This window comes from Thrips palmi, unplaced genomic scaffold (genome assembly GCF_012932325.1).
Source record: "Thrips palmi isolate BJ-2018 unplaced genomic scaffold, TpBJ-2018v1 HiC_scaffold_16, whole genome shotgun sequence".
Taxonomy (NCBI): domain Eukaryota; kingdom Metazoa; phylum Arthropoda; class Insecta; order Thysanoptera; family Thripidae; genus Thrips; species Thrips palmi.
In genome coordinates this window covers 10,820,485-10,838,654 of record NW_023144625.1, presented here as the reverse complement: position 1 = coordinate 10,838,654, position 18,170 = coordinate 10,820,485, and the positions used below count along the sequence as shown (strand labels likewise).

The 18,170-nt window shown below is 60.2% G+C and overlaps 1 protein-coding gene across 1 annotated transcript; it reads right to left on the bottom strand.

The window, feature by feature from the left end:
* Window positions 1–7,832: 7,832 nt before the first annotated feature.
* Window positions 7,833–17,268, bottom strand: LOC117642998 (peptidyl-alpha-hydroxyglycine alpha-amidating lyase 2). The gene is made up of 8 exons (XM_034381634.1): window positions 17,026–17,268; window positions 16,135–16,310; window positions 15,620–15,818; window positions 14,963–15,164; window positions 11,779–11,823; window positions 11,468–11,596; window positions 8,988–9,097; window positions 7,833–8,898 (listed from the first exon to the last, which is right to left on the bottom strand). The coding sequence occupies exons 1-8, from the start codon at window positions 17,194–17,196 to the stop codon at window positions 8,788–8,790; spliced, it is 1,143 nt and encodes a 380-aa protein (XP_034237525.1). The 5' UTR covers window positions 17,197–17,268; the 3' UTR covers window positions 7,833–8,787.
* Window positions 17,269–18,170: the final 902 nt, after the last annotated feature.

The following is an 18,170-nucleotide window of genomic DNA, read 5'->3' as shown; positions in this document are numbered from 1 at the left end:
CGGAATCAGTCCGCCGGCCCGGGCCCTGCTGGCGCGGCGGTAGCGGCAGCATGGCAGCAGCCCCGGCCACATAAATTTCCATACAAACAACGTATTTCACCCGTTTGTGGCGTCGGCCCGACTCGGCTGCCGAAGCGAAGGTGGGAGAAATCACGCTCCATATCAGGCGGGCCGGGCCGAGGCCGGGGGGAGACAAAGGGAAGTGCGCCCCGGGCCTGCACTGCCTGCACTGCCCCGCTGCACCGCCACTGCACTGCAAGTCGTGCGAAAGCAGCTTCTTGCAGGGCGTCCAGGCCAGGCCAGGGTGTCGCCCTTCGCCCTCCTCTTCTCGGCCTTCTGGGAAGCACGCCGACGACAGCAGGGCGAATCCGCGCGCACTGCTTCGTCGCTCCGTCTCCTCCGCACTCCTTCGGTACGCGCCGCGAGAGCAAGAGAGATAGAGGCAGCCTGATTCCGAGAGTCGTCTTCGTCGCGCTGTCTCTCTCGCACTGATGGGGCGTCCCGTGAAGGTGCGAGAGAGACAGAGCGACGAAAACGACTCTCGGAATCAGTCTGCTGGTCATTCCATTGGACGGGCCGAACACGCGGGTAGCAGGACCAGCGGCCGGACGTGCAGGGAGGGGCGCGTGCTTCGAATGCACGACGACGAGGACGCGTCTCCGAGGCAGCAACAACAATAACAACATCACTTGACATTCTCAAGTGACTGGTTCAAAACGGGAGGGGGGCACTGCGGACACAATCAACACGTGCATGGCTACGTGCGCCACGGTACGACGGGCAGGGGGCGGCGGCCGGGAGTACGGCACGGCACGGCACGGCACGGCACGGCACGCCACGCCACGGCATGCCACGCCACGCCACGCCACGGCACGATGAAAAGGAGCAACAAGCCGCGGTACGGAATAGAGTCATCGTGGCATGCCGTCCACATTCCACTTCCAATGCTTCTGCTTCTTCTTCTTTTGGTGTCTCACTCTGTGTCCGAAGATTGAAGAGATTCCAGATTTTGATGGCCCTGCTGCACTGCAAGAAAACGGCACCCAGTCGCGGATCCAGGACTTTCCAAAGGAGGGAGTATTGTACCGATTTTTGCCTACGTACAGGGGCAAAGAAGTGCTTTTGCCTGTCTCTCTGGCGTTCTATCCAGTGCTCAGTGCTCAGAGGGGGGGGGGGGGCAACATCCCCACCTCTAAATCCGCGCCTGAGGGCAACAGCGGAAGAGAGCACAAGGCAGAAAGGCTTGCGCTGGAGTTACACTCAAACATGCATAGACAGTGGCTTCACTGGCGAGCCGCTCCGTGCGTTTTCGCCATTTCTACTAGTAGAATTGCGAATGGCGGAATGTGGATTCCAGAATTTCGTGGCTGCTTCCAGCTCCAGAGAGCCTCCTAGGTAAGGAATGGCCTGGCCGCGCTGGCTATCGAGGCTGTCCTTTGAGGACGCGCCGACGCCGGACGTATTTGGAAGTGGCCGAAAATCATCCGATAGGGAAGGCCTGCCCAGCCTGTCCACTGTCAGACGGGGAGCGGAAACGGAGCAAGCGGGGTGTAACTACACTGTAGGAGTGAAGCAAGTCAACGAGGAGCGACGGCCGCGCGTTGATTGGCTCGTCAGGCTGTAAATCCACCTGTCATTGGCTCGTTTGCTGCGATGCTGGCGTTGCTGGGGGGAGAAAATAAATAGAATGAAAAAGGAGGCCAACAAACAAAATGCCCCGTGCGTGCCAACGCGGAGTCCAAGTCCCCGGGGCTGGCCGGCCGGCCGCGCCCCGTCCGCCCCGGCCCGGCCCTCTCAGGCTGTCCACCTGCCTCTCGGCTTATCTGGCCTGTCGGCTGCGCGGCACTGCGGCCGGCCACGGAGCGGGCTGCAGCGCCGCCGAGCCGTTTTCGTCGCTCTGTCTCTCTCGCACCTACACGGGCCGCCCCATGAGTGCGAGAGAGACAGAGCGACGAAAACGACTCTCAGAATCAGTCTGCTGCCTGCACTGCAGCCTTCGGCTTCCTTTGGGCTGCTGCCATCGTGTTCGGACGTACAGTGTGGTGGCGACGCTCCGCGCTCCGCCGCTCCGCTCCGCCGGCCAATGCAGAGTGAGTTCTAGTTCTAACCTCAACCTCTGCTGCAGGGAGCGAAGTCCGTTCGCGGTAAAACGAAAACAATGCCGCCACTCTTCGCGTCCGCGTCAACCCGTCACGCCCTCGCCAGCACCTCATCTGATTTCGACGCGTTTTCTTGGGAAATCTGTCCAGTGGCGTGGCCGGCTGGCCGCTCGAAGCGCTCGGAGGTGGAGCCGGACTCCTATGGTAGCCTCCAGCTGCCTCCAGCGGGGCTGTGCTTTTATCTCCTCACATTCCGGTTAAACACCTACCGGATTGTTCCAGCCCCCATTGTGTGTGCTTCGGACCAAACAGATTTTCCCCCCTTGTCGGACGGACTCATCTCTTTCCAGAAAACTGCTCCAAATTGAGGCTCATCCCGGGCCGCCGTTTTGCACGCACAGCGACGCGCAGGCCCACGCGACGGGTTTATACCGTCCAGTGTGGGCGCTTCGGAATATATTTGCACAAAAAAGGCGCAGGTACGGGCGTCCGTTGCTGCAGACTGATTCCGAGAGTCGTTTTCGTCGCTCTGTCTCTCTTGCACTCATGGGGCGTCCCGTATTGGTGCGAGAGAGACAGAGCGACGAGAACGACGCTCGGAATCAGTCCACTGGTTTCGCCCGCCAGGCGAAGGTGAAGGGTCTACAAAATGGAGCCGTCCAGGGACGGGGGGACGCCTCTTGCGTTCTTGGCTCGAGCGAGCGGTGATAACTGTCCCCTGCAGCACAAACTGGTCCAGCAGGCGGCGTAGCTCAGCCAGCAGACTGTCTCTCTCGCACTCATGGGGCATCGCGTTTAGGTGCGAGAGAGACAGAGCGACGGATATGACTCTCGGAATCAGTTTGGAGGCCAGGCGCAGCCCAGGCGCAGCCCCACAATTTCCTACGACCGCGCGAATAAATCGGCCGCCGGACACCTGCTGGACTTGCCGGACGTCGCTGCACTGTAGACTGCCGTTCCATTTCGGATGCCGGCCGCTCCACAACTGTGGCGATACTCCGGCGCGAGAGACTCAGCTGCAGACTAATTCCGAGAGTCGTTTTCGTCGCTCTGTTTGTCTCGCATCCACACGGGATGCTCCATGAGTGCGAGAGAGACAGAGCGACGAAAACGACTCTCGGAATCAGTCTGCTAGTGGCGGCCCAAGGTGGCGGCGCCCCGTTGCAGGCGATGCAGGCCGCGTTTCGTTGACACGGCGGCAGCCGCGTGGCCGCCTCGCCTCGCTGTGCCTCGCTGTGCCTCGCTGTGCCTCGCTCGCCGCCAAAGGAACGGGCATGGCGGACAAACCGGAGCGTACTATCGGGCCGAGCCATCGAGCGTCTCTCTCTCTCTCTCTCTCTCTCTCTCTCTCTCTCGTTCTACGGATCGCCCCTTGAGTGCGAGAGAGACAGAGCGACGCTCCCTCCACAGTGCACGCACGCAGCGGCTTTGCCGGGCTTTGCGCCGGGAGGCGTTATTCGCAGTAAATTCGCCGATGACCGACGCGTATAAACGGAACGCCCGCGGACGAAGGACGACGGGGCGGAAAGGAAACGGCCGACGGCATAAATCTCTCGCGGTATGGACTGCGCTCACACACACACACACACACACACGTACATTTCACGTACGTGTACGCTGGACTGCACTGCGTTCGTGTCAGAATATATCTCGACCCTTCATCACGCGTGTACCTTTGCCCGCGGTCATGGGTCCTGCCCTCACAGTGTGCCCACTGCCACGCTCTCGCGACCTGCCCGAACGCCTTCTTCCAGGACGCCTCCAGGACACTGCTCCAGTACGCCGCTAGGACGCGTCCAGGACGGCTCCAGGACGCCTCCAGGACGCCTCCAGGAGTCGCGCCTCCAGGATCCAGCCTACGCTCCAGGACGCCTCCAGGACGCCTCCTCCAGGACGCCTCCAGGACGCTGCCTCCCAGGACGCCTCCAGGACGCCTCCAGGACGCCTCCAGGACGCCTCCAGGACGCCTCCAGGGGGACACTGCTCCAGGACGCCTCCAGGATGCTGCTGCTCCAGAACCCTCGCCTGGCTCCAGCGTTGAACTCTCCACGCATGTCGCAGCACGCGAGTGCAGCTTCCAGTGCACGCACATCTTGCAGTGGTCCAGCTGCGGCGTCGGCATCACAGTGATGCAAACTCTGTGTGCGTGCTCCCGGGTGCGTTCACGCGTGTGCGCTACCGTACGCCGGGCGTTTGCGCGCGTTAGTGTGAGTGTGTGTTGCTGAGTCTGTGTCTGTGTGCATCTGTGTGTCTGTGGGAGCTGCATCGCAAGTCACCTTGCTACCTGGACTCTCGGGAGAGCACCCCCTCCCTGCGCACCTCAATAAGGGCTGCTTTGTCGGGAACATCTCTGTCCCTCTACTGACTTTTTTCCCCTCATCTTCATTTTACTTTTTTCTTCTTCTTTTTTTTCGCCGCGCATCATTTGTTGGATCAGAAGATTATGTTGTTTGGTGGAATCCCTGACGACGTGTTCCCGTCCCAGCAACACATCAGACCCATAACAAGCCGGCCGGCAGCCCTGCGGCCCCGCGGACAGACGGACAGCCGGGCAGGCGGACTCGCCGCGCTATCAGTGGGAAATGGACTTGGAAGAGACGCCGTCCCACAGTGGGCCAGAAGCCGGTGGAGGCGGCCAAAACTCTAGACGCGTTTTGAGCTCCAGAGTCGCTAAATGGGACTCGAACCGAACGTGTGACCCCACCAATGGATTCCTCGTTCGGAGAGCAATCCATTGGTGGAGTCACACGTTCGGTTCGAGTCCCATTTAGCGACTCCGGAGCTCAAAACGCGTCTGGAGTCGTTGCTGCCACGGGGCCGCGGTGCGCGCGGGTGTAAGCTCATTCCGAGAGTCGTTTTCATCGCCCTGTCTCTCTCGCACTCATGGGGCGTCCCGTGTAGGTGCGAGAGAGACAGAGTGACGAGAACGACTCTCGGAATCAGTCTGCTGGCCGGGAAGAAACGCGATTCCCGCTCCGCCGTCGTGGCCTCGCCGGCCTCGGACATCAAATCGCATGTCCGCCCACCATTGTCTGCGAAAAAGGCAAAGTCGGGCGCAGCGCGAAGGTTAGGTGTGCAGCAGGGCAGCAAAGGTGTCCCGGCCCCGCCCCCGCCCAGGCCCCCGCGCCCCCTGCTGCGTCGACGGGGCGATCGACGATATGGGTGTGGGACCCAGGACCCGTCGCCTTCGTCCATCTGTCTCTCTCGCACCTATACGGGGTGCCCATGAGTGCAAGCGAGACGGAGCGACGCGAAAACGACTCTCGGAATCTACAGGCCGATGCTGGGCCGGACTTGAGGCCATCGCGTCTCTCGCACTTTGAAGCACCCCGAGGCGTCGCTGCGTTTTGAATCAATCAAGTTTGACGTTTGACTTCGTAAAATCTGACTTGCTTCAAGTCCAAAATTCCAGCCCAAGTCTGCGCGCGTTCTGGGTGTGGCGCTGCAGTCCGCAAGTCCCCTTGCACTCTGCATTTGAACCGCAGACTCCTCGTTACAGTGTGCTGGTCGCGCACTCCGCGCCGCGTTCCCTGCGCTTCTATTCACCTCTTTCTGCTCTGTCGTCTCTCTTTTCTCTTTTTTCCGCGGAACTCATTGTGGAGAGGCACAAGGAGAGGCGCACTGCTGGTGCCGCCTTGCTGTCCGAAGGTGCAACTTCTTCCACGGACTGGACTCCCCCCTCCACTCCCCCGCGCTCCCCCGATCGTGTGTTGTTCGTGTCTTTATCCCTGCTTTTGTGTGGAACATCGATCCACTCCAGTTCCATTTGAAATGCATGCACGGCCGCGCCAAGAGAGGCGGCTTGCGAGCCCCGCCCCGCCCCGCCCCGCCCCGCCCCGCCCGCCCGCCCCGCCCCGCCCCGCCCCGCCCCGCCCCGCCCGCCCCGCCCGCCCCGCCCGCCCGCCACGCCGAGCTTGTCCAGGACCAAGTTTTATCGCCTCACGGCCCTCGCAGGTTGCTTCCAGGATGCCTCCAGGATGCTCGACGGTGGCTGAGCAAGTCCGAAGGACCGCTCCGTCGCGCTGTCTCTGTCGCACTCATGAAGGGTCCACAGGAGTGCGAGAGAGACAGCGACGGAACGAGTGGCCGCACCTAGCCGCACCACCTGACAACTAGATCGCCTTATTGTGCCTCGACACTGCATCATCAGCATCTCTCTCTCTCTCTCTCTCTCTCTCTCTCTCTCTCTCTCTCTCTCTCTCTCTCTCTCTCTCTCTCTCTCTCTCTCTCGCACCCCGACGGCTTCGCCTCCGGCAAGCCCCATGAGTGCGAGAGAGACAGAGCGACGAAAGCAGTGTTGGGAGGCAGCCTGCTGGGGGTCACGCACGGGTCCTGGCCGCCAGTTTGGCGCGTCCCGGACCAATCTTGGACCGTCGGCGGGCACCTCGTACAGTACCTTTTACCTGGCCGCCGCCCTGGGCTGCCAGCCGGGCTGTCCGGGCTGTTTGTTCGATTGCGCCTGATTGCCGCGCTGCTGGCTGCCAGTGTGCTTGCCAGTGTGCTGCCGGCGTCCGGACACCTTTATCAAAATGTATAAGAGGGCGGTGCGGGGCGCTCGGACACCTGCAAGTCCCGGAGCAGGCCAACGAGGGACTAAGAGGGTGTTGCGCTGAACCAGCCGGACCGTGCCCGGCCCCACTTGGGGTCCGAGGCGGGCAGTGCCCCTCTGGGCCCCTCTGGGGCGCCCCGCCATGGCCCCGCCGCCCCGGGCGGTGGCGGTGCGCAGGGGGCGGGCACGGCGGAGGCGCGCGGGAAACCGCAGTGGAGCAGCGCCGCGTGGAGCAACCCCGCACAGCGTCTCTCTCTCTCTCTCTCTCTCTCTCTCTCTCTCTCTCTCTCTCTCTCTCTCTCTCTCTCTCTCTCTCTCTCTCTCTCTCCTCTCTCTCTCTCCTCTAAGGGACGCCCTGTGAGAGCGAGAGAGAGAGACAGAGCGACGTGCGGAATGAGCCCTGCAGGCGGTTACGCCCTTGCTGGTTCGGCAGTGTGTCCGCGCGAAGCGAAAAGCACGCCGCCGCCGGCCCACAATAACAACTCTCAAACGAGGCGAGAGGAAGGGGGTCCACTCTGCAGCAAACGCTTCTGGGAATAATCCGCGTTGATGTCTTTATTCGTATTAAGTCCGGCCGGGCCACGGCACGGCACGCCAGGGCACGCATGACACGCACGGCACGCACGCAACGGGACGCGGCGGCTGCAGGACAGGTTCTGCCGAGCGAAGAGTCGTTTCGTCGCTCTGTCTCTCTCGCACTCACGGGGCTCTCCGTGAGGGTGCGAGAGAGACAGAGCGACGAACCGCTCCTCCGAATCGCTGGGCAGTCCCGAGCGTCCCGACGTGCGGCGCCTCCAGTGCCGCCATCCTGCGGACAAATTATTTCAGCGCTTGTTCGGCGACATCGTCTCCCTCCCCGGTGGAATATAAGCCTCAGCCTCGTGAGTGTGCGTGTGCTCTGCTGAAGTTTCCACGAAAGTCGAGTAATCCTTTTTGCGCGAATTTCTGTACATTTGACGTCATCATCAATTTCTGAGATTTTGGTGTATTATGGTCGTTGGTCCATACGACTTGCTTATGACCTTGGTGATGAAGAAAGTCGAATTTCTTGTGTTTTTGCCAATTTTGAACGCGCGTAAATCGCCCTTCATATCCGCGCTCATATCATTTGATGTTCGTAAAATCTTTCATGCAAGCCTCGTGCTGTTTTGTAGTTGGTTGGGAATTTAATGAGTTGTCGTCAGTTCCATTTTAAAGACATTTATTTCAGGTTTTTTTTTGTAAGTATTTTTTTAAAGAGTGATACACGTGAAGCATATCCTACAAATCTTCGAAACTACAAACTAAATAATTCCCATCATTTTACACCACAGTCACACCATCTCAACTTTTTTGTGTTGTCGAACCACACTATCCTACATCGAATGTTAGCTAGGGTCACGAAACGCGCATAGAAATGCAAAGGGAGGTCCTGCCGAGGAGATTTGTATTTCGGCCAAGAACCAAGCGGCGAGAATGGAGCAGAAAATGACGAGGGAAAAAATAAGCTTCTCTGACAGAAACAGAATAACTAATATAATAAATAATGACATGACGAGGGAGGGGGAAAGAGAAATGATATGATTGTTTGACTCATTAGGTATACGAATCATTCTAATGAAGGCTGATAAATTGCGATATTAGTATTCTGACTTCGCCTTAGGCTATCACAAATAAAGTGGACAGTGACACATCGGATAAAGATTTCCGAAGCACATTTAGGTTTCATAAATTTGTTTTTTTTTTAACAATATACGATCTACGGCCCCGTCTATCCGACGACATGGCGGTAGCCGTGTCAACACACCAGACAGATCACTTTCTTTGAAACTCATGCTTTTCGCTTTGACCGCCGAACATAACCGCCCCCAGCCCAGAGCCAGGACTCCCAGGACTCCTTCCAGGACTACAGGTGCATGTGCGCGAGCACGACAGTGGGGCTCCGAACTGGGGGCGGCCGTTGCCATTGGCTTTTCGAACATCAACGCGTTCACTGACAATGGAAGAGTCTGAACCAGGACTTAAATTTTTGGTGAGGTATTCTGTAACCCCCAAACTTGGGTAAGAATTATTTCATTCGCCCAAAATCGCCCAAAATGTGGCATCGATCAAGAATCTTTCATTCTCAGTGCTTGGCTTCGTTCCGAACGGGTAGGCGAGCTAGGCGGCCTGGGGGAGGTCGAACTTCCACACGCGGTTGGGGCCGATCTCGGCCACGTAGAGGGCGCTGCCGTCGGGGGACACGGCCACGGAGTGCGGGTTGCTCATGCCCTGGAAAAGAATAGTAACACAAAATGACAACAACTTTCGTGTTTGAACGCACTTTTGCCAAAGACCCAGCGGACTGCATGAGGGCTCACCTGCGGCGGTCCCCACTTGTCGATGACGGACTCGGAGGCCGGGTCCAGGGTGAAGCCGGTGACCTTGATGTCCGAGGCCGTGTACCCGTTGACGGCGTAGATGTAGTCGCCTGCAACAGGAGAGCACGCGTCGAGTCAACCGGCGAGAACATCAACGCACAGTGGGCCAGAAGACCGGTGGAGGCGGTCAAACTCCCGAAACGCGTTTTGAGCTCCAGAGTCGCTAAATGGGACTCGAACCGAACGTGTGACCCCACCAATGGATTGCTCTCCGAACGAGGAATCCATTATTGGTGGGGTCACACGATCGGTTCGAGTCCCATTTAGCGACTCTGGAGCTCAAAACGCGTCCAGAGTTTTGGCCCACTGTGCGGCGAGGGAATCAACGCCCACCGCCACGACGCCGCGGCGCGACGCGGGGCGATGGCTTGGCGGCCACAATGCACCCAGCCAGCCGCCCCGCCCCACCCCGCCCCGCCCCGCCATTAGCATACAAGAGCGTGCGACACTTTGGGAGCGTCTGGTTTTGGTGTCGATTTACGCGACGCGGCGACGCCAACGCAGCGACACTGTCTTGAAGTACGTATTGTACTCTGGAATAAAACCATCAATCAGTTTCGTTTTACTATCCGACTCTTTTTGGAAACAGAAATGACGAAGCAGGGCGTTCTCCGCGTTGTCGACCGCGGCGGCCTCGGCGGCGGCCCCGGCGGCGGCCAAGGACCCCACACAACGAGTGCCATGTCAAAGGCGTGTTCCCTGTCGAACGGACGTCCGACTGTCAGAAGGGATTTCAATCGCCGCGGTGCCCCGCCCCGCCCCGCCCCACCGCGGCCACACACTGCTGGACGACAATATTATTGATAGATGGAGGATGAGCGCACGCGCCTACATAAGACGGTGCGGGGGTGGCGGGGCAGAGCGGGGCGGGGCGGGGCGAGGCGGGGCGGGGCGGGCCGGGCCAACAAAGCATGACAAAGGACCTCCCAGGGCACGCGGGGCCTATCGCGACGGGCATATCTCACCGCCTGTTAACCCGCGCGACCCCCGGCGACACCGCGGCCTGGAGAGTGACTATGGGGCTGGGAGGGCGAAGCTGGCGAAGCTGGCGAAGCGCAGTGACCACAGAGTAGTGCCTCACGGACATGAGACTGTCCTCTGCGGCTGCGTGGCTGCCTGCTCTCTGCCGCCACAGCCACAGGGACGTCGCAGCGCATCCAGGTCCAGGATGACGGCCTGACGGTCTGACGGCCTGCCGCCAAGCCGCCGCCCGTTCCCACGGCTGGGCCGGCGGCGGGGCGCGGGCGCGGGGCGGGGCGGATGGGGGTGGCGTGCCGCACGCCAGCACGCCACGCTCCTGCAGCAGCCCACCCAGGGCCTCCAGAACTCACGGCAGCGCGCCGGAGGCTGCGGCGGCGGCGCGGCGCTCTCGGATCCACCCGGAAGCTGGCCACCGCAGTGTGCCACCGCGGTTCCGGACAAGAAGACCCCCGGCAGCACGCCACCGCCGCCGTCGGAGCCACCCATGCCGCCGGCCCAGGCGTCTGGGATGCCTGCCTGTGCGTGGATTGCTCTGTTGCTCTGTGGGTCGCCTGTCTTTGGGTGGATTGCTCTGCGGGTCGGGTTGCCTGCCTTTGGGTGGATTACTCTGTTGCTCTGTGGGTTGCCTACATTCTGGCCCCACAGTGGAGGTCATGGCTGCTCATGGCCTGCGTGTGTGGGCCTGGCCGCCCTCCGCGCCCAATGGCCCAATGGCCCCGTGCCCTAATGGGCCGGGGGGGTCCCGGAAAGCTATGAAAGGGCCGGAAAGGGGTGCTTGTCACAAGTTTAGTGATGAAGTTTTGGCCCCCTCAGTACTACTCCCAAACAAGTTTAAAAAGGGCGACAATTAACTATTTTTGGACCGATTTGGCGTTGAGTCAGTTTAAAACGCTAAATAAAGCCTTAAAATGTGTTTAAATGTGAAATTTATGAGTAAAAGCAAGGTGTACTCACCCGTACTCATGTACTCATGTGTACACCAGAACGCAGAGTGATTCACCCCTCGCTCAAGGGCCCCGAAAGGCTGAAAAGGTCCCGGAAAGCTATGGAAATGGGACCGGATCTTTTAGGGCGACCCTTGTCCTTGTCACACAGATTTAGATGATTGAACCGTTTTGGTCTGGCCCCCTCGAGTCAACTCACGTCTCAAGAACGGCGAGCGTTCCGAACGTCACACATAAGACAACTGAATTTCACATTTCCTCTGGTACTCTTTCCCTGGTTTGCAAGACGTAAAGTGCACTTTGCTGGCCCCCACCGTCTGCTGGGCAAGCGCGGATCCCCCCGCTAGGAAGCGAGGGGGGGAGCGGAAAGCACCCCTGCCGCCCAAGGTCAAAACACCACTTTCCCCGTAAAAGGGCAAAGGGCGAACTTGCGCCCAGGGGGCGTCGGCCCCCATTGGGCGGGGGGGGGCGGGCCCGGCGGCGGCCCCCGGGGGCCCGGGCGCGGCAGGGGGTCCCCCCCCGGCGGGGGCCAGATGACGCGCAGGTTCTCGCGGTCCGCGATGCAGATCATGTCCAGGCGCTCCAGCAGCGCCAGCGAGTGCGGCACCTGCATACGGAGCGAGTCTGCAACAACAACAACAACAAGAGGACCGTCATTATGGGGAATGAGGCGCCAGGATGGCAACTGCAGCATGTCCGCAACAACAACAAGAGGACTACCATGCACAGCGGTTTCTGGGTTTTCCCAGGAACTCCCTGGAAATGGCATATATTTCTTTACTACAAGCTGAAGGAACCGTTTTTACCGCGTGATAGTGGGGGAATCAGGCGCAGGGCTGGCTCCACCATGTCTGCAACAACAACAACAAGGGCAGCGTCATTATGAGGAATTAGGCACCAGGATGGCACCACTCCCCGCCCCGCCTCGGTGAGACTCGTCGACGTGACTTATTCATATTGAGATTCGTATCGAGGTGATTGATCGGCATTTCCTCGTCCGGTCCTCGCCGGGTCCTCCGGGACTCTCGACTCTCTGGACGGCCGATGCGATCGCTGGCCGTGCAGACATCTGAGGCAGCGAGTCACCGTGACGGGGCGGCGCCACGCCGATCGTCGCTCTGTCTCTCTCGCACCCACAGGGCGCCCCGTCCGAGTGCGAGAGAGACAGCGCGACGAGGACGCTGTGTGGAATAATCAGTCTGCGGGGACGCCAGAGTGCCAGGGCCTCACTTTGCTGAAGATCCAGCCAGGGCCAGATATGCGCAGGACGACAAAACTTGAAGGTCGAATTTGAAACTGAAGTTCTGAATTGTTTCATCTCCCTAAACTGAACTGGCATCACCAAGCCCTCATGTTCGATGCATATGTATTTCTAGCTTTATTTTTCGGCTCAGTCTAATCAGCGTTGTCTAAGAGTGCTTGAGTAAATTTCGTATGACCCCATGGACCCTCCCCCTCCACACTTCCTCTTTTCGGCTGCCTGGCGGCCTGACGGCCTGACGGCGTGGCAGGCTGTATAATTTAACTGCCGTGCGGATTAAGACGGGGATTTCGGCGTAAAGGTTATTATGATTGTCCCGGGAACTGGTTATACTACACGCCGGTCCGGCCGTCCTGCCGATGGTCGCCGACGGCCTGGCGGTCGCGGTGAATCTGCCGCAGACTGATTCCGAGTCGTTTTCGTCGCTCTGTCTCTCTCGCACCTATACGGGACGCCGCATGAGTGCGAGAGAGACAGAGCGATGAAAGTGACTTCTAACCAGCCGGAAACACTCTCGGGGCGCACAGTGGGCCGGAGTACTGGAGGCGGTCAAAATCCTGAACGCGTTTTGAGCTCCAGCTTCGCTAAATGGGACTCGAACCGAACGTGTGACCCCGCCAATCCGCCAATGGACTGCTCTCCGAACGAGGAATCCATTGGTGGGGTCACACGCTTAGTTCGAGGCCTGTTTAGCGACTATGGAGCTCAAAACGCGTCTAAAGTCTTGGTGGTTGGTCCTCTGACCCACTGTGCGCGGCGGAAAGCACAGTGGAAAGTGCGTCCAGTCCCGGGAGTCGAGTGCGTGCGTTTGCGTTGCGTGGTGCGGCGGCGAGAGCGTTTAGCGCGGGTTTTATAATTCGGCCGCCCATTAAAAGCATTGGAAACGCTCAATAACGCAGAGGCGGCTCATTTACGCAAGACTGGTAATCGAGCCAGTCATTATCGCCGCGGGGAGACGCGGTGGGCAGTGCCGCAAGCACACTGATTCCGAGAGTCGTTTTCGTCGCTCTGTCTCTCTCGCACCCATACGGGACGCCCCATGAGTGCGAGAGAGACACAGCGACGAAAACGACTCTCGGAATCAGTGTGCAGCGATGGTGCGATATGTCCGCGTGAGTTACGGCCCCCTCCTGGCCCCGCCCCTCCGGCCCGGGGTGTCCCTCTCATTTGAATCACGCGCTTCTTTCTAATTTGCAGAAAATTGTGCACAGCCGCCTCCACTGACATTTTTATTGGCCCCAGTGCCGTGTCGAACCCGCTCCTTGCTTAGGACCTCCTCCCGTCCTTGACAGGGCGTCGCGTTGTCGGAGAGTGTGCGAGGCGTGTACAGTCCGAGCGGAAACACCTGGCCGGGCCAGTCCTGGCCACTTTGCACCTGGCGGACGCCAGCGGACGGGGAGGGGAGTCGTCCGCGTGCCACACTGTACCAGGCTGTACTCCGTGCGTGCCGCGTGGCCGCGTGCGAGCGAGTGTTTGCACTCGGTACACTGACGCGACGCCGTTGGCACGCCCCGCCATGCACCGCCACTCCGCCTTGTTTTCTTTCGTCTGTCCGTCCGTTCTGCGTCCGTTCGCCCGTCCCGTGTCTGTGCTACGTCCGTCCTGCGTCCGTTCAGAGTCTGTTCGCCGGGTGTGTCTGTCCAGAGTCCAGAGTCCTGCGTCCTGTCCTGCGTCTGTCCAGAGTCTGTTCGTCGGTTCTGTCTGTCTGTCTGTCTGTCTGTCTGTCTGTCTGTCTGTCTGTCTGTCTGTCTGTCTGTCTGTCTGTCTGTCTGTCTGTCTGTCTGTCTGTCTGTCTGTCTTTCTGTCCGTCCGTCCGTCCGCCCTTCCGCCGGCCCCGCACCTCCACGTCATCAATCATGGCCTCTCATCGGCTACCTGGTGCCCGCGCCAAGCCAAGCCGCGCACCTTCCTGGAATCCACTGCCCCCTACGGACAGCGCTGAGTGTCCCCCTATTCACGTTCCGACGCCCCCCCCCTCCCCCTCCCCCTCCCCAGCGCCCCGTCGCCCCATCCGGGGCCCTATAACAAGTCTAATTTATTCTTTCCCAGATCCACACGTTCGTGGTAAACACCTTGCCGCGCGGCTCCAGCAGTGCCCCAGCACCACTACACCGTCAGGCTGGAGCCTCCAGTCGCCAGCAGCCATCGGTTTGAGAAACTGTCGACGGGGAAGGCTTTTCCGCCTCATTAGTCGCAGTAGGCTCGATCCGAACAGCGCTCTCGCCGCGCCGTCTCTCTCGCACCCCGTCGAGACGCCCCGCGAGTGCGAGAGAGACGGAACGGCGAAAGCGCTCGACGGACCGCACTGCGCACTCCAGCTGCTGTGTCCGATCAGTCGATCCCTTTCGATCCTATCGAACAGGGGGATTATTTGGCCGCCTCGAGTTGAGCGAGGCCCGGCCGTATGTAAACAGAATAAAAAGGTGAATCAGTGGCGTCCTTGAAACCGGACACCTTATCGGGGCGAACGAGGCGAACGGCGGTAAGCCGAGCCGCTTGGCCTAGTGCAGTGGGCAGCGCGTAATGGCCGGGCATTAGATCGCACAGTGCAGTGGCTGGCCAGTGGCGCGGCCGATCAACTGTGGTCCGGTCCAGCCACCAGTTCAAGTTCAAGGCCTGAGCGCACTCACAGCGCCGAGAACCGTGCGGCGCCACTGCCAAATTCATTGTATTAGAATTTTATGAGTGCGGTTGCGGGTCACACATACAGTGCAGTGCACTCTACTCACCCTCCTCCTCAGGATACATCCGCAGCAGCACCCCGGCCGGGTCGTACTTGAGGACGCGCGAGTTGCAGTAGCCGTCCGCCACGAAGATCTCCCCCGTGGTGGCCACCGCCACGTCCGTCGGCATGCAGAACTGGTGCTTGCTGCTGCCCGGCGAGAACCGCTGGCCCAGGGTCAGGTTGGGCTTGATGGCGCCGGGAGCGAACTGCGAGAGGAAGAATGCATTTCAAACGTTGCGCGCGCACTGCCGCCAAGGCCGGCGCACAGTGGGCCAGAAGACCGGTGGAGCGGCCAAAATTCTGGACGCGTTTTGAGCTCCTGAGTCGCTAAATGGGACTCGAACCGAACGTGTGACCCTGCCAATGGATTGCTCTCCGAACGAGGAATCCATTGGTGGGGTCACACGATCAGTTCGAGTCCCATTTAGCGACTCTGGAGCTCAAAACGCGTCTAGAATTTTGGCCGCCTCCACCGGTCTTCTGGCCCACTGTGCGGCGCGGATCCAGCGGGGGGCAAAGGGACAATTGCCCCCTCGATAGCCGCCTGAAATGTACGCGCAAAAAGCCGCACTTTGCCCGTGTAATGGGGCAAAAAGTGATACTTTGCCACCTCCTTCAGGCCGGCTCTGGACCCGCCACTGCGCCGAGAATAAGTACTGACCTTGAACACCTGGTGCAGGGCCACGTCGGTGAGCCAGGTGTTGCCTCGGTTGTCGATGGTGATGGAGTGCGGCATGAAGAACAGGTCCCTGCCCCAGCCCGTGAGCACATCGCCGTTGTCAGGGTCCAGGGTGAGCACGGTGTCCTCCGGTATGGGGCCCTCCTCCACCAGCAAGAAATGGTTCGTCCTGTTGAAGGAGCTGCGCAAGAAGAGAGGCACGGTTTTAGCACGGAGTTCATGGGTCACCTTCTGCGGCGCACAGTGGGTCAGAAGACCGGTGGGGGCGGCCAAAATCCCGGACGCGTTTGGAGCTCCAGAGTCGCTAAATGGGACTCGAACAAAACATGTGACCCCCACCTATGGATTGCTCTCCGAACGAGGAATCCTTGGATGGGGTCACACGTTTGGTTCGAGTCCTGTTTGCGACTCTGAAGCTCAAAGCGCGTCTATAATTTTGTCCGCCTCTACCGGTTGTCCCACTGCGACGTCGAGTACAGTACACTCGCTACACTCACTTGTTGTCGAACACCCTGGCGCCGCGGTGGAAGACGACGGGGAAGCCGTTGAGCGCCACGGCCACGCCGGCCACCTGTCCGAGCGGCGGCGGCCCGTGCAGCGGCCAGGACGGCACGACGCGGGGGTGGGCGGGGGCGGGGGCGGCGTTCAGCTCGGGGCCGCAGGGCTCGCCGCGCTGGAACACATCGTCAGGCAATCAAAAACAGAAACATTGCAGCGTTTATCGAAATGCGGGATGCAAGGATAACACGGGAAAGAATATTTATTTATGCCACTTTCTCTGAATTGAATGAAAAATAACATGCTTAAAACGGTTCCTGGTTTCCCCAGGGACTCCCTGGAAATCGTCTCCATCTTTCCGATAGGCTACCATGGAAAACCAGGAACCCTTTCGGCCGCGAATTTGACGAAGCAGATTTGATTAAGCCTAGTCTAGGCCTAATGGCTGGCGCTCGCATATGACGTTTCCAGGATCCCGGTTCGGATCTTATGGCCGAGACGTCTTCGTCGCAATTTTTCCTCACAAATTTAAAATTTACAGTCACGATTTGCGAATAATCATCGAAACGGGCTTCGTCTTTTCGAAGTGCTCGTCAGGTACACCCGAAGGTGGCAGGTGGCGGCCCATATGTTGCCCGCGCCCCTTGGCGGGGCCCCGCCGCGGCCTTGCACGGCCCGCCAACGCGCAGCCACGCGCAGCGCGCCATAAAGTCAACACGACGCGGGGCGTGCTCGATAAGGTGAAATAAATGAAGCCCACGGAGCACTCGGCGCCGTATCGGCTTGGCGGCGGCCCCGTCCGCAGTGCTGCGCAGCAGGACAGCCACCCCGCGGCGCGCGCCGCCAGGCCTCGCACGTCGATACCGCGTCGGACCGAGACTCGGACCCACCTGGTGCATCGCCCTGCGCATCGTCAGCAGCTCCCGGATCTCGGCGTACAGCTCCGAGCTGAGGTCGTGGACGTTGCTGACGGCGCGGGCTATCCCCTCGTCCGGGAGGTTGCCCAGGACGACGAACAGGGCCAGCAGGGCCGCCGGCCACCACCGCCGTTTCTTCGCCATCTTTGTTTTGAGGCCTGGGCTGCCCTCGTTCAGCGTGCCTTGCTTCGCCCGCGCTGCTCCGCGCTCGGCACTGCTGGCTGCTTGGCGCGCCCCCCGCGCGGCGGCGCCACCGTCGCCCCGCCCGCCACCACCCCCACCCCCTGGAGAGCCTGCTGGCGGCCAGCGGCCTGACTCCGAGAGTCGTTTTCGTCGCTCTGTCTCTATCGCGCTTATACGGGGCACCCCGTGGGTGCGAGAGGGACAGAGCGACGGAAACGACTCTCGGAATCGGTCTGCTGGCGGCCAGGGCGCACGCGCGACGCGTGGGCGAGGAGCGGCGCCCACCCTCGGCCGCCCTCGGCCTGTAGCGCCCCACGCGGATTCGGGCCCAACTAGCAGCTGCATTCGCAGCCGCGCAGCCTGGTCACGAGTCAAACAAGTCAAGGACTTTGGGTGGGCGGAGCGGAGCGCCTTTCGCTGTAACTTACTCATTAGCGCCTGGGTGCACATTTGAAGCACTCTCCGTTTGTCACGAGAGTCGCGGCAAACAAGCTGCCCCGTGTCGCATGCGTGCACCTTGCTTCAAGGCGCGTTCTGGAACTGATTTCGTGTCCTGGGTTCGATCAATCACTGCTTAAATCGGCGAATTCTTTGAATTGAGCGGACAAAGTAGAGGGTGGGTCGTACGGAAAGTTGTCTTAATCAGGGCGTAACGGACCTACTCCTCCACGTCGCTGAAGCTGCACGCATGTGTGCATGTACGTTGGCCCGCCATGGTACAACAGGTCCCCCCCCCTCCCCCACTGCCACCCACCTTAGGCCATATGACCTTACACCCACAGACCGCCCTTAGGGCAAGCTGCGCTGCAAGGCAGGGCCCGCAGCGCTTACATATGACCTGACGCAGGGCTCCCCACGCAGCCCGCAGCGCACGGCGAGCGCCCGCGCAGCAGCGCTTAGGCCACGGCTAGGCGGAAGTGCACGTTGGGTTGCCT